This window comes from Denticeps clupeoides, chromosome 4, assembly GCF_900700375.1.
Source record: "Denticeps clupeoides chromosome 4, fDenClu1.1, whole genome shotgun sequence".
In the NCBI taxonomy this organism is placed as follows: Eukaryota; Metazoa; Chordata; class Actinopteri; order Clupeiformes; family Denticipitidae; genus Denticeps; species Denticeps clupeoides.
Window position 1 is genome coordinate 22,865,269 of NC_041710.1, and position 13,673 is coordinate 22,878,941.

Consider the following 13,673-nt stretch of genomic DNA (forward strand, 5'->3'; position numbering starts at 1 on the left):
CCAAGACTCCAGAAAGCTTCCCTTGACTCTTTAACACTCTTTATGCTTCTCGCGCTTTTCTTTCCCTTGCACCTCTCCCTTTTTCTCACTCTTTTGCCCCCGCTTCAAACAGACAACTCCCTTGCTCTTCCTCCCTCGTGGCTCTGCTCGAGTTCGTGCGATGTTCTCGTCTTTCTCACACACACACACACACACACACACACACACACACACTCATACCCTCCTCCTCTATTTCACTCATATTGAATCATATTTCATTTGTGATGTTCCGACAGATTGCTCCCCCAGACTCCCCCTGCTCTTACGTTACTTTGTGTATTTATGACATCCGCTCTTACGCCCTGTCCCTCTCCCGGCCGAATCGCATTAAATTCGAGATGACTCTGCGCTCGGCCGTCCTGCGTGAGTCACGCTGGCTTTGCGGAGACGACTCTGTCGTGTTGTCTCCTTGGTAAAAGGGCTGCACAGACAGTGTGGCTGTGCCGTTTAAATAAAAGATGATGGTAAAGGCACTGTAATGACAGCGGGGGTAACCCTCCACTGTAACACTAGACAGCGCTGCCCCATCTCTGGTAAATGCACACAAGATTGGAAAATCCCTGCAAGAACCCGGCTGAAGAAGCGATTCACGGCTCCCTGTGAAGATTGAGCCCAAGAGGCCAGAGACACAGGAAAAATGGACCAATCATAGCTCAGCTCATTTGAAGACCCGATAGAAATTTCATCTCCAGAGACCATCTAGAGCTGGGTGATATGTTTTCCAGCACACGATGAGCAGCATATAAAGACTAATTAAATTAATAATAGCTATGGAATAAGTGTTGTTTTACAAATGTATAATAAACAAAATTTGTGTGATTTATCGTCACACTTAAACTTATTATTTACATAAACTTATTATTTGATGTGTTTATCTATTGTAAGGTACTGTAATATCTGTAATATCTCTACATATAATATACTGTATATTGGGATATGGCATAAATTTCATAACCATAGACTTTGATGTTATATATTGTGATATATAATTTGATAAGTACATTTAAATGTAACTATTTTAAAAGGGTAACAGTATTACACAACTGTATACCTTATAAAACAATATCTGGGCATTTCTACTGCAACACCAGGTATTTGTACGGTGCGAGTGGTAATATTTTCAGGGGGCGACTGATGTTCTGTATTCAGCCGTAGAGTTTACATTAAGTCTACAACGGATTGGGCACTGGCAGAGTGCTGCAATTAGTAATAAACCCGGCGAATTACTGCGGTGCAGCTACCGGGGAATTACTGACAGACTGAAGGCTTGTTTTATTTTATTTATTGCGTCTGCAGAATTTTTTAAGGCCTGTTAAGAATTACTCGTCATTTTTAAGATCATTAAAGATCCGTGGAAACCCTGCCGTGCGCTCTGTGCAGTTGCAAAAAAACGAATGACTTTTTCTGAAAGCAGGCGTGGTTTCGCACAGGTGATGCGACATTTTCACGAGGAGTGAATATTTCTGCGGTATGTCGGTATAATGAAAATTTAAACCGCATACCATTTGTAACATTTTTTACCATGCAGCCCTAATAGGAATAATGCTTATGACAGGGTAACCTTTGAGGAACATAGTGCTACAATGCAAATGATGCTGCCCTACAACCGCTTAACACAGTTCCCTGAGTTGAAATGCATTGGATCTGCGAATGATGCACCGTTACCATTGAGGCTTACTGCCCAGGAATGATATGCAAGATTAAGAGTTGGTTGATTTTTTTTTTAATAGTTGGCAACCACAGTCTGTATGAAGCTTGTGTTTCTGACAGTTTCCAGATATCCTTTCAGGATCTGAAATAAGGTTCTAATGTCATTAGGTGTTGATTCGGCCTTGTTCTCTGCCTTGTTCTTTCTGACCTCTGAAGGGCAGACTGAAGCGAGCTCTTTTGTAGCACTGCTCTTTATTCTTCTCAGTCCATTGTTCTTTCTCTTTTGTAATGACCTCAGTTCCTGCTGATGAAAACCAGACCAGTAGACAATCTTCACCTGATGGAGGTCCTTGGACAGGTGATCAATGGTTTGCTTCACGCAGTTTGGAATTTGAGGCTAGAAAGTGCCATCATTGCTGTGTTTAGCTGCAGAAGGAACAATGGTGATGGTGCCATTCACCAGGAACCTTAATAAGTGTGAATATGTGAAAAAAGGGAAGCATCAACCAAGACAGGAATACTGATTGAACAGAATGTGTTTTGTGGCCAGAGTTGTGATCTTGAATGAATTGTTTCAATAATGCCATGAACAAACTTCACTCAAACAACCTGGCGGAAACTGAAAACCAGAAAAAAACCTGTTACGCCTTCATCTAGACATGTGTTCATTCACCCAGTGTCGTATTAATACATGGTGTATATAAACCAGTCGAATAATTTACTAAATTGGAGAACGATGTGTTGGCGTGTGTTCTGTGTCAAATTTTGAAGAGCGCCCCATACAGACTGAACAGCTCATTTCAACTCCTACACAAACAACCACACCATAAACTGCCCTTGTGGTGCTTTTTGCTGCTCCGAAATTAGCCTGAAGAGCTCATGTTAAATGGAAATCTGAGCAAACAAATGGACCAAGTGAAGACAATTAACTAGAATTAATGAGCGTAAGAGAGATAAGTGTTTGTGTGTTAAAAACTAAAAATTGAAAGCGTAAAGCGTTAATGAGAAATTCTTTCTCCATTCGGTCATCATTTTCCAGTTCACTTCCCAGCATCTATTGACACAAACGTGACCGCCGGTCGCAGAAGATCAGTGGAAAAGCATCGACGGTATCTAACGGTACGGACAAGTGAGATGGACACGCGCTACTACGGCGTTTGGCAGGAAGCTCCGGCTCTGCAACGCGTACCGGGGGTAAGTTCAGTCCTGTTTCTGCAGGTCTATATGTGTGTGGGTACAACATGCCCTACATTCCTGCCGGTGACAGCTTCTGAAAATGAGATGGTGTTCACACACACACACACACACACACACACACACACACACACACACGCAAACCAAATTATGGAGGCACTCATAAAATATATATGAGATTCTGGTTGGATAAGTAATGAGTTGGAATTATCTTGGGCAGTTGTGTGTGTGTGTGTGCGTGTGTGTAGTTCTGGGTGACAGAGTCAAGTGTATCGCCTTTCCATCTGACCTGTTGCTTCCACCTGCTTGTGTCTTGGGTTACCTCACCTATAGGCCACTTGTCTGCCTGTATGTGTGTGTGTGTGTGTGTGTGTGTGTGTGTGCTTTCACTATTATCACTGAGCATATTGATCCGTGACTCACAACTCATATTGTAAATAATTGGGTTGCAGCCGACTGCAGGTGTCGCCCCCGGGCTCATCCCAGACCTCACGGCGTGGGGGTGGGGCCCTGCGGGCGAGGCCGCAGGGCAGAACTGCACACTATAGAGAAAGTAAAGGAACTTCACTCGGGAAAACACAAAGTGCTGAGTGGAGAATTCAGGCCGGGAGAGGGAGAGAGGAGGGGAGAGAGTGTAGAGAGTAAAGAGGCAGCAAAGAGATTTAGAGGGGTAGAGGGCATGGAAGAGTGGAAGAGTGCTGTTGGGGGTGGATGAGAGGGAAAGTGATGCTCTGGAGCGTCAGCAGGATCTCCCCTGTGCATCAATGATACATGACTGATCGCAGTCACACGCCACTGTGTTCAATATGGAGCGCTCGCCGCATATCTCTCATGCTCACATGTTCAGAAGACCACACACACACACGCACACACACACTCACACTCTGGATGGGTTTACTATGCACACCGTTTATGAAACACCCTCCGGGACGAATTTTTTAAATTACAGGTACGCCTGGAACTCCTCTGGTGCCACTGACTTGTATTTGCTGTGACATCCACAGTTTGCTCGTATTGAACACGCTGCTTGTTTCCTGCAGGAGGCGTAACCCCTTTCCTGATGGCAAATGGCGCAATGTTTACTCTTCACATGGACGGAACACTCATGAAACCCACTTGACTTCATGACCCAGACATGCTACAAACACTCACACGCGGCTTTCAGGGTGTCGCCCGTTCTTCAGACTCACAGCAAAAAATGATTCACTCCTTTTAACTTCTCTTTTAAACATCCACACGTCAGATGTTAGAGAAGCAAATTCACTCATGCAGGTTATGACCTGCCCTGGAACTTCATATGTATGAACCTATTTATTTAGCTCCATTTTGGCCACCCTGCCTTGGTTTCAATTTTGGTTTCTTTACAAATTAAATAAAAGTGCCTAATATGACAACTATTTTGCTTGTTTGTGTTACATATAATACAGTGCTTTTTACAAGAAATAACGGTATCTAATATTTCTATTCTATATACAGTAGAGACCAAAAGTTTGGACACACCTTCTCATTCGATGTGTTTTCTTTATTTTCATGACCATTTACGTTGGTAGATTCTCACTGAAGGCATCAAAACTATGAATGAACACATGTGGAGTTATGAACTTAACAAGAAAAGGTGAAATAACTGAAAACATGTTTTATATTCTAGTTTCTTCTAAATAGCCGCCCTTTGCTCTGATTACTGCTTTGCACACTCTTGGCATTCTCTCGATGAGCTTCAAGAGGTCGTCACCTGAAATGGTTCTCCAATTGAAGGAGTTCCCAGAGGTGTTTAGCACTTGTTGGTCCCTTTGCCTTCACTCTGCGGTCCAGCTCACCACAAACCATCTCGACTGGGTTCAGGTCCGGTGACTGTGGAGGTCAGGTCTCCACTTTTTGTTAAGTACATAACTCCACATGTGTTCATTCATAGTTTTGATGCCTTCAGTGAGAATCTATCAACGTAAACGGTCATGAAAATAAAGAAAACACATTGAATGAGAAGGTGTGTCCAAACTTTGGGCCTGTAGTCACACACAAACCCAAGAGCCTCACAAGTTCAGCTAAAAATAAAATCCCTCGTAGACACAGACATCCGTTCCCCTATTAACTCGAATTCACACTGCCATCCCGGACAAACACGCGCGCAAGCACAAACACACTCACTCATTCACTAATGGTATGAATATGGGGGGACCGAGGTAGGAAGGAAGGAGGGGTCACGCCCTGCACGGTGCGACAGGAGTTAATTACAGCCCGATCAATAATGTATCAGCCTGTCGAGGGCCAGCGTGGCAAACTCCCTACTAAGCATTTTCCCCTTTTTCCTTGGAAAGGCAGATTAAGGAGGATCGACTCAGTAATGGATTAACCTTCCTGGCATTTGTGGGGATCACATGAGCATGTATGAATTGATTAAGCGCGCCGGGGAGGAGGCGCACCGCGGTCGCTAATGACCGCGTCAGCACTTTTTTAAAACTCCGCTGCAGTCGCAGCTTAAGATTGCCGTGCAGCCGGAGCTGCGACTGTCACTCAGCGGGAGCAGGTCCCCGCGGTTGTGCGGTTATCCCGGGAAAAGGATGATGGGAACAGGCAGAGGCGCCGCCGCCGCTCCGGAGCTGTGAAGAGCTAATTGGTCAGACGCGGCGTGAGCCTGAATCACTGCTCTCTCGTGGCCCCGTTATCAGCCCGACCGTCTTCGGCTCTTTAACGTGAAACTGACAAGTCAACCACGATCCACCAGTTACACACTGCGAGGAAATCTGTCGGCAGAGAAAACTGCACACACACACACACACACACACACACACACACACACACTTCCAAATCCTTGTGTTACAAACTTGCCGTTCTGTGGAGGCTTGTCATATTGCTGCCACGGCTCCACATATCATCTCCACATATCATCTTGTAATCTTAATGCCAAGGGATCCACAAAACTGTCTTAATCCCTGCGGTTAAAGAATTTAGAAAAATGTCAGGCTCCAGTGACATGAAAATGACAACAGCGCTCTTGTCACTGCGCAGCAGAAGACAGGAAGCCAATGTGGCTAAAAAAAGAACAGAAAAAAAAAAAGAGTTCAGGGCAGATGAAGTAAATGGGACAGTAAGGGACGCACTTCTTTGAAAACCAACTTCAACTGGAACAGAAAAAAACTAAGAAATAGGGTTGGTGGCTTTTTGGTGGCCAAGAACGTAGAAATACAGCCTTTCTGTGCAATTCTTCTCTATTTGCTACTATTAGTAGCCTAGCGGGTAACACACCTGCCTATGAACCACAAAGTCACAGGTTCAAACCCCACTTACTACCACTGTGTCCCTGAGCAAGACACTTAACCCTGAGTGTCTCCAGGGGTTGGACTGTCCTTGTAACTCCTGATTGCAAGTCTCTCTTGATAAGGGTGTCTGATAAATGTCTTAAATGTAAATAGTCCTTATTTCTAATAAAACAATAATCATAGAGCTATAATAAATAACCACGCCAAGAGCAGACTTGTGTTTTGGGATTATAACACTGCAAATTAGATCTAAATAATGCAACAAAAAAATTATAACACTGTTCTATAACTCATTATTACTCATATATTAGATAGATTGAAGACCATATTCAAATTACTTTACCCAAAGCGAATGACATCATATTTGAACCTCCTAGCTCAGTGACATCAGTGGTGGGTCAGCACATCTGTAAACTACTGATCATCTATTAATTACACTCGAGAGTCCCAGCAAGCCGATCAATCACATTAGACAATCCACTAAGCTCAAAGGAGCGCAGAAATCAACTCAGCAGGCAAGGTATTGAACATCTGAACCTCTCTATTTGTAGTTTACTTAAGATCCCACAGATGTGTAGGTGTTTATAACCCATAGTAAATACCACGGTGCAACCGCAGTAAATAACGGATTAAGTACCGCTGCACACACTAAGACCCTAAAGGAAACAGGGGATTAAGCTGCCATTGACCACAAAGGCATGCACCGGGGCAGTATTCCCGACGGCCTCTCCTGATTGGTCAAGTTAATTACCTGTTTGGCGTACTTATTGGCGGTCTGGCAGCCGTAGTCGGAGCACTGGTCCGAGCCCAGCGACATGGCGTCGGCGTTGGCACCGCCGGTGCCAGCTCCGTTGCCGGTGAAGGTGTTGGTGGGCGGGAGTTCCTGCACGGCCTGGTGCTTCTTGCCCTCGATGGGCGGCGAGTGCGGCTGCAGGTGGACCGCGGGCAGCGGGGAGCTGGACTTGTAGTGGCGCGCCAGGTCGGGGCTGGACTGGTGGTGGTGGCGCCGGGCGGTGCCGAGGCGGGGGCTGCTGGGGTCGCCCTCTGCCGCCGCGCAGTACCGGGCGGCGATGCGCTCGCTCGCGCTGCTGAGCTCCTCCTCTTTGTCCTCGTCGTCGTGCCGGCCGCCGCAGCCGTTGACGGTGACGATCCCGCTGTAAAGGGAGCGCTCGGATTTGGTGGAGGCGCCCGCGTTGCGCTTGTCGCGCCGCGGCTTGCGGCCACGTTCGCCGACTCCGTTCCGCTTGTCCTGCTGCAGCTGGGCGGAGGCGGGCGGGCTGAAGAGGTCCTCCTCGGGTTTGCCCGCCTCGTAGCCGTTCTTGCCCTGGGTGCCGCACTGGCGCGCCGTCACCACCAGGAGGATGACCAGGATGACGGCCGCGGCGCCGGCCAAGATGCCGATGGCCACGCTCAGGGGCTGTTTACCAAAGGCCCGCTCGCTGTCCGGGTCACCCGCGATGTCAAGAGAGAGCGGGGCTGCGAGGCTGCGGGACACCTGGGACGAGAACGGGACGGGAGATATACGGCACAATAAAGGAGGACGGGGAAGGACAGCGGCGTGGGGGATATGGATGTGGACAGCATGGGTGATTGATGGCCAGTTACAAAGAGGGCGAGTGAAAGCAAAAGGCACGGAGGGAAAAAATATGGACAGCAGAACAAGGGACGTGGCGGTGACGTGGCGGAAGGGTATACGGGGGACGACAGGGGACGGGGTGGAGAAAGAAGGAGCGGGATTGAAATGAAGTCGAGAGAGAGAGGGGGGAGGGGGAGGGAAAGAAGAGAGGCGATCATAAACAATCTGTCTCCTCTCCAAAATAACAGCGTCCTCGCTTTATAGCTCCCACGGCGAGTGTCCCCCGAGCCGTTTAAACGTCCATCCTCCTGCTGCTGCGCCCCGGCATTTCAATTATCGTGGCACGGCTCGCACCCCCCCCCATCATACAGCGTTCCTGGCAGGACACCGCGTACGGGCCAAGACGTGCTGCGTCCTAGCATGTTGGTTGGTGGTAATGACGATTTTAATATTTAATACGCGCTGCACCGCTACAGCTGCACCGTAACCTGCCAACACGTAGGTGTGTAGTTATCAAATTTGTTGTAAAAACGACACTTTTCAACAATATATAATTCAACAGTCGTCCTGACGGCCCCGGCTGCCGTCGGCTCGGCTTTCACCGCGTTTGAATATGGGACGAGTCCCTGTTGTTGTGCGTTGTACTACACAACCTGCTGTTGCTGCTCCGCCGCGCGCCCTTCTCGGGTTCGGATTCACCTCCGCCACGCCCGCAGATACGCCCCCCGCCCCCGCTCCTCCCGGCCGCCTCCATTTATCTTCACTTAGAACAACGGCAACTGTCCAGCAGCCGAGGCCGACTACGGCCCGCCGCCGCGTAAAGTGACTCTGCCCTCACGGTGTCGGTAATGAAATTTCATCTTCCGGCTGTCATGTGATATGAAGAGGAGGGTGTCGGCTCACCTGGGCGTCCACCACGGTGGCGTTGGTCAGGCTCTCGTTGATGAAGACGTGCACCAGCGCCGTGGTGTAGAGGGACGGCACGCCGCTGTCGTTGACCCGCACCACCAGGCGGTGGAGGCCGCGGTGCCTCCTCTCCAGGGGCTCCGTCAGGGTGATGACCCCGCTGACGGGGCCGATGTCAAACAGGCGGAAGGGGTTGCCTCCGACCAGGGAGAAGCGGAGGTCCGCGTTGGACCCGGAGTCGTTGTCGGAAGCCGTTACGGTGCGCACGACGGTGCGGGCGCTGCTCGCGGGGGACAGGAGGGCGTAGGAGTCGTTGGCAGGAGACGTGACAGCGGGAGCATTGTCGTTCTCGTCAGTGACAAAGAGAGACACGGTGGCCGTGGCAGAATGGCGGGGCTCCCCGCTGTCCACGGCGCGGACGTGGAACGTGTAGGTGCTGCGGCGTTCCCGGTCAAAAGAGGCCGAGGAGAAAATGGTGCCAGTGTTGTTCTCGATGGAGAACACCTCGTCCCTCCTGCCGTGACCTGCGCCCTCGTCGCCGCCATCTTCTGCATCGCCACCTTCCACGAACAGGCTGAGCACCGCGTTCTCGCCGTCGTCGGCGTCCGTGACCGTAACCATGCCCACGGGGCTGTTGGCCAACAAGTTCTCTTTCACGTAGAAGGTGAAGACCTCCTGGACAAACTTGGGAGGGTTGTCGTTCCTGTCGGTGACCTGGACGATGACGGTGGCCGAGCCTTGTAGGGAGGGGGTCCCTTTGTCTCGCGCGATCACCCGAAACTCGTAGCGCTCCCGTGCTTCGCGGTCGAGGGCGCCGGTTGCGCGGATGTCCCCGTTATCGGCGTCGATGTAGAAGGCCCCGTTGACCGAGGGGTCCAGGGAATACGCGATCTCTGCGTTCTTGCCACTGTCGGCGTCGGTGGCCACCACGGTGACGACGCGCTCGCCGGGCGCGTTGTTTTCGGCGAAGTGGACCTCGACCGCGCTCTGAGCGAAGGTCGGCGCGTGGTCGTTGATGTCCACCACCCGCACCATCAACGTGCTGTTGCTGGAGAGGCTGGGGCTCCCGGAATCCACCGCAACGATGGTGACGGCGTATTCGCGCGTCGTCTCGTAGTCCAGCAGGGCCGAGGTGTGCAGGAAGTACTTTTTGCGGTTTCTATCGAAGGCCTCGTCGGCGGCGGGGGGCGGGGCTAGTGCCGTCTCCCCCGCCGGTTTCAGCGTGAAGGGTACGTCCCCAACTACGGTGCAGGTCACGGCACCGTTCTCTCCCTGATCCCTGTCGGAAACTTGCACCAGGGCGACCGGCGTGTCCACCAGAACATTCTCGGGCACCATGGCGGCCCCGTCCCGCACAAGAATGCGTCCGATCTTGCGGATCTCCACCACGGGAATGTTGTCATTCTCGTCGCGCACATTGAGGACAACGGTGGTCCGGTCGGTGCGCGGTGGCTGGCCGCGGTCGCGGGCGGTCACGGTGAATCGCAACTGGGCCACGTCTTCTCGGTCGATGCGATGGAGCACGCTGAGCCAGCCGGTGGCCTCGTCCAGCCTCAGCAGGCGGCGCACCGATTCTGTGGCGGCGCCGAATACGTACTCCACCTGCCCGTTCACACCCACGTCACGGTCCGCGGCTCGAACCTGCAGGACGGGGGTGCCAGGGGGGGTGTTCTCCGCCATTTCGGCCTCATACACCGCCCTCTCGAAGCGCGGGTTGTTGTCGTTAACGTCCGTGATGGCCACCCGGAGCAGGGCTTGTGAGGATCGAGGCGGGCTGCCGCCATCGCGGACCCGCAGCACCAACTCGTACGAGTCTCGGGCCTCGCGGTCCAAGGGGCCTTTAACAATCAGCTGCGGCTGCTTCTGGCCGTCTGGCGTGTCGGCCACTTGCAGCTCAAACACGCTGCTCCGCCCACCTCCTCCGCCTGCTGCTGGGGCCGAATCCGCCGCTTTTCTACGATCGCCGCCATCTGCGCGGCCTATGGGGCCTCCTGTCGGCCTCCGGGACGACTGTGACGATGGGGACGAGGAGGATGACGACGAGGAGGACGATGATGACCCCGCCCCCCCATCTTGGATCAGCTCATAACGTTCGATGCCATTACGTCCAAAGTCGCGGTCTGTGGCAGTAGGCAGGAGATACAGGGTTCCGATAGGCCGGTTTTCCTCCACAGAGAGGGTGAGGACGGGAGAAGGGAAGGAGGGGGTGTTGTCATTGATGTCGGTGATAACCACACGTCCCTCAAACAAGTCCACCCAGCTCTGCAGCGGCCCGATGACGGACACCTCAAAGTCCAAGAAGCACTCGTTCTCATCGAAGATCATCTGGCACTGCTGCAGCCTCTCCCGGTCGATCCGCTTGGGGCCCGTCGTCAACTCCCCCGTCACATTGTCAATCTTGAAGAACTCCGAGCCCGACTCCAGGGCAAAGGTCACGTCCCCGGTGCCGATGCCGGAGGACGACAGGCCCAGGTCGGCGGCCACGTTGCCGACGCGCACATCCGGCGGCCCCTCCTCCGCCACGCGGTAGCGCAGCGCCGAGTCGGCGCGCCGGAGCTGAGTCAGCAGGAGCAGGACGAGCAGGAGGCGGCGGCAGCGGCGCGGCGAGAGCACTGCGCCAACGCGGCCGGGCCGCATGGCGGGCGCGCTCCCGGCGGCCTGGCGCGCGCGCGCGCCCCCGAGCCTCGGTCCCGGCGCCAGTTCGCGCGTGACAAACCACGCCGGTGGGTAAAAAATGTCCTGTTCTGGTTTAATATATGTATATGTTGTATATATATTTATATTTAATTATTCACTGGTCCTTAGTTTGCCGGTCACGTTCGCACTTCGGTGCAATTAACATTCCCGGTGCGTCCGGTCGCCAGAAATCGTACATCCACTTGACACTTTTTTTTTTCCCGTCCGGCGAAAAAAGACCAAATTCCGCTCCTCCCGTCTTCCTCTCACGCAGTATTTTCCGCCAGTTTCTCAGACTTCTTTCGCTTCTGTTTCTTTACACCGTCTTCGAAACTGCAATGCAGCAGCGAGAGCACAAAAGAGAAGTCTCCGCCACTTCAGCTCCGGACGCCGGAGAGCCGCATCCCCGCCGCGTGGAAAAGGCAAAAATTAAAAAACCCGCCTGATTTTACGTGGCGTCTTAATTAAAATAAAGAAGAAGAAGAAGAGTGCACGCCGGGTCTATAAGTTTCTTGTCTTCTTACCTTCGCCGCGCGTTTTATTAGTTTTTTTATTTTTATCTTTCCACGCAGTCGAGTCGGCTTCCTCCGCGGCCGCCAGCGTCCGTGTCCGGAGGGATTCCCGCGGACCCACGGCCGAAGTGTTCCGGGATGAAATGCGTCTTTTCTGAGTCCCGCATTCTCGGTCCTCCTCCTCCTCCTCCTTCCTTCTTCCTCTCCCCCCCGCCTCACCTGCACGATCTACTGCACTGCATGTGCGCGTCCCTCCAATGATGCTGCAGTCTCTCCCTCCCTCCCTCTCTCTCTCTCTCTCACACACACACACACACACACACACACACACACACACACACTACTCTCTTCTGTTCCAGCCCCCTCCGCTCACTGCAACATTTCCCTCGCCGCGTAACTTGATCTCTCGTGTGAAACCGTACGCCCATACGCAGGCGCGTCTTAGGGTGTGTGTTTAGGGGGGGGGGGGGGGTGCTTATCTCTCCATGTGTCTGTGTGTGTGTGTGTGTGTGTGTGTGTGTGTGTGTGTCCCGTCATAATCTTTCATTAAGTGTTTATTTCCGCGCATGGCCGCAACTGTCTAAAAGTCCCGACTTTTATGGGTTATTCGCTCGAGTCGATTAGAAGCCCCGTGAATCCGGTGTCACGGTGACGTCGCCGGGACCGTGGGGACACAAACACGCGCACGCTGCGTGACGGGAGTGCGTCAGGGACGCCAGCGGGTCACGTCGCGTTATTGGCCGTAATAACGCATCGCGGAACAATGAGGATGCGGAGGAAGACGCCCCCCCCCCTCCATCCCTCCCTCCTCCCACCCCTCCCAGCTCGGGCTGCCCCGCGGCCGGCCGCTATCCGAGAGCGCAATGCGGAGGCGACGGAGAGCCGCCCGCGTTTTTTTATTATTTGAATACCGGGCGGCGGAAGCGGCGGAAGCGGCGGGCTGGTTATCATTCTGCCGGCGTCGGCGACGCGTCTCCCCGGCGCTGCGGCTCCGCTCCTCGCCCTCTGCTGGCTTTCCTACCGCAGTCCGCTCGGGTGGGTAGGTGGGTGGGACGGCGTGGAATCGCGCGTTTCTGTCGGGGAATATGTGAGGAGAGGTGAACGGTGGAGCGGAAGTGCTGCATTAACCTTGGAGGACGCGTGGAAGACGCGCGTCCCTCCACCCTGACCCCCGCGCAGCCCGGAGTCGGAGTTCAGTGGGACACGTGGCGAGGCAGGACACCACCAGCCCCGCCTGCCGCAGCGGGACGTTTTTACTGTACAAACCCACGTGAAAAGCACTTTCCCGAACAGACCTGCACAATGGCCGACAACCAGAGGAGCTTCTTTTTTTACTGTTACTCGCTCACTGGCCGTGGGTGCCGGGCCCACTCTGGGACCCTGGGTGCTGGGCGGGGCCTCAGCCAGGTACACTTCCCTGCATTGCTGTGTGTGTATGTGACAAACACGTGTGTCTGTCTGTCTGCCTAGTCTCTGTCCTGATTGATTGTTCCTGTCGGTGGGACAGGTTTCAGCACCTTGCGACCTTGAACCGAACCACGAAAAACCGTGCGAAACGTATGGATAAAATGTATTCATTTCGTGGATTTCTTCCCATAGATTCGGGAAGATGTTCTTTTTAAAGAACCTCATTGTCAGGAAGATGGGTTTGAGCGAGGGCGATAGGGAGACAAAGAGAGAGAAAAAAAAAAAACCCAATGGGCGCCGCAGAAAGCAATCACTCACACACACGTATCGTTTTCCCGCGCCGCAGCTCTGTCATTACAGCGCGGACCCTCCCGCTGCATAATGCCGCGCTGAAAGTCAGAAGATAATCTCTCCCAAGGATGCACAGGGGAGTGGGAGTGGGAAGGAGTGCCCGGC

General features: G+C 52.7%; 1 protein-coding gene across 2 annotated transcripts in view; it reads right to left on the reverse strand.

Moving 5' to 3' along the window:
• The window catches only part of LOC114788537 (protocadherin-7-like), a 33,198-nt gene extending 21,145 nt beyond the window's left edge, over positions 1 to 12,053 (reverse strand). For both annotated transcript variants that reach the window (XM_028977197.1, XM_028977195.1), the window contains exons 1-2: positions 8,620 to 12,053; positions 6,892 to 7,635 (exon numbers count right to left, since the gene is read on the reverse strand). In XM_028977197.1, the coding sequence (XP_028833030.1) occupies positions 6,892 to 7,635; positions 8,620 to 11,259 (3,384 nt within the window). In that variant the 5' untranslated portion in view covers positions 11,260 to 12,053. The remainder of the gene's footprint in view (positions 1 to 6,891; positions 7,636 to 8,619) is intronic.
• Between the last annotated feature and the right edge of the window lie 1,620 nt (positions 12,054 to 13,673).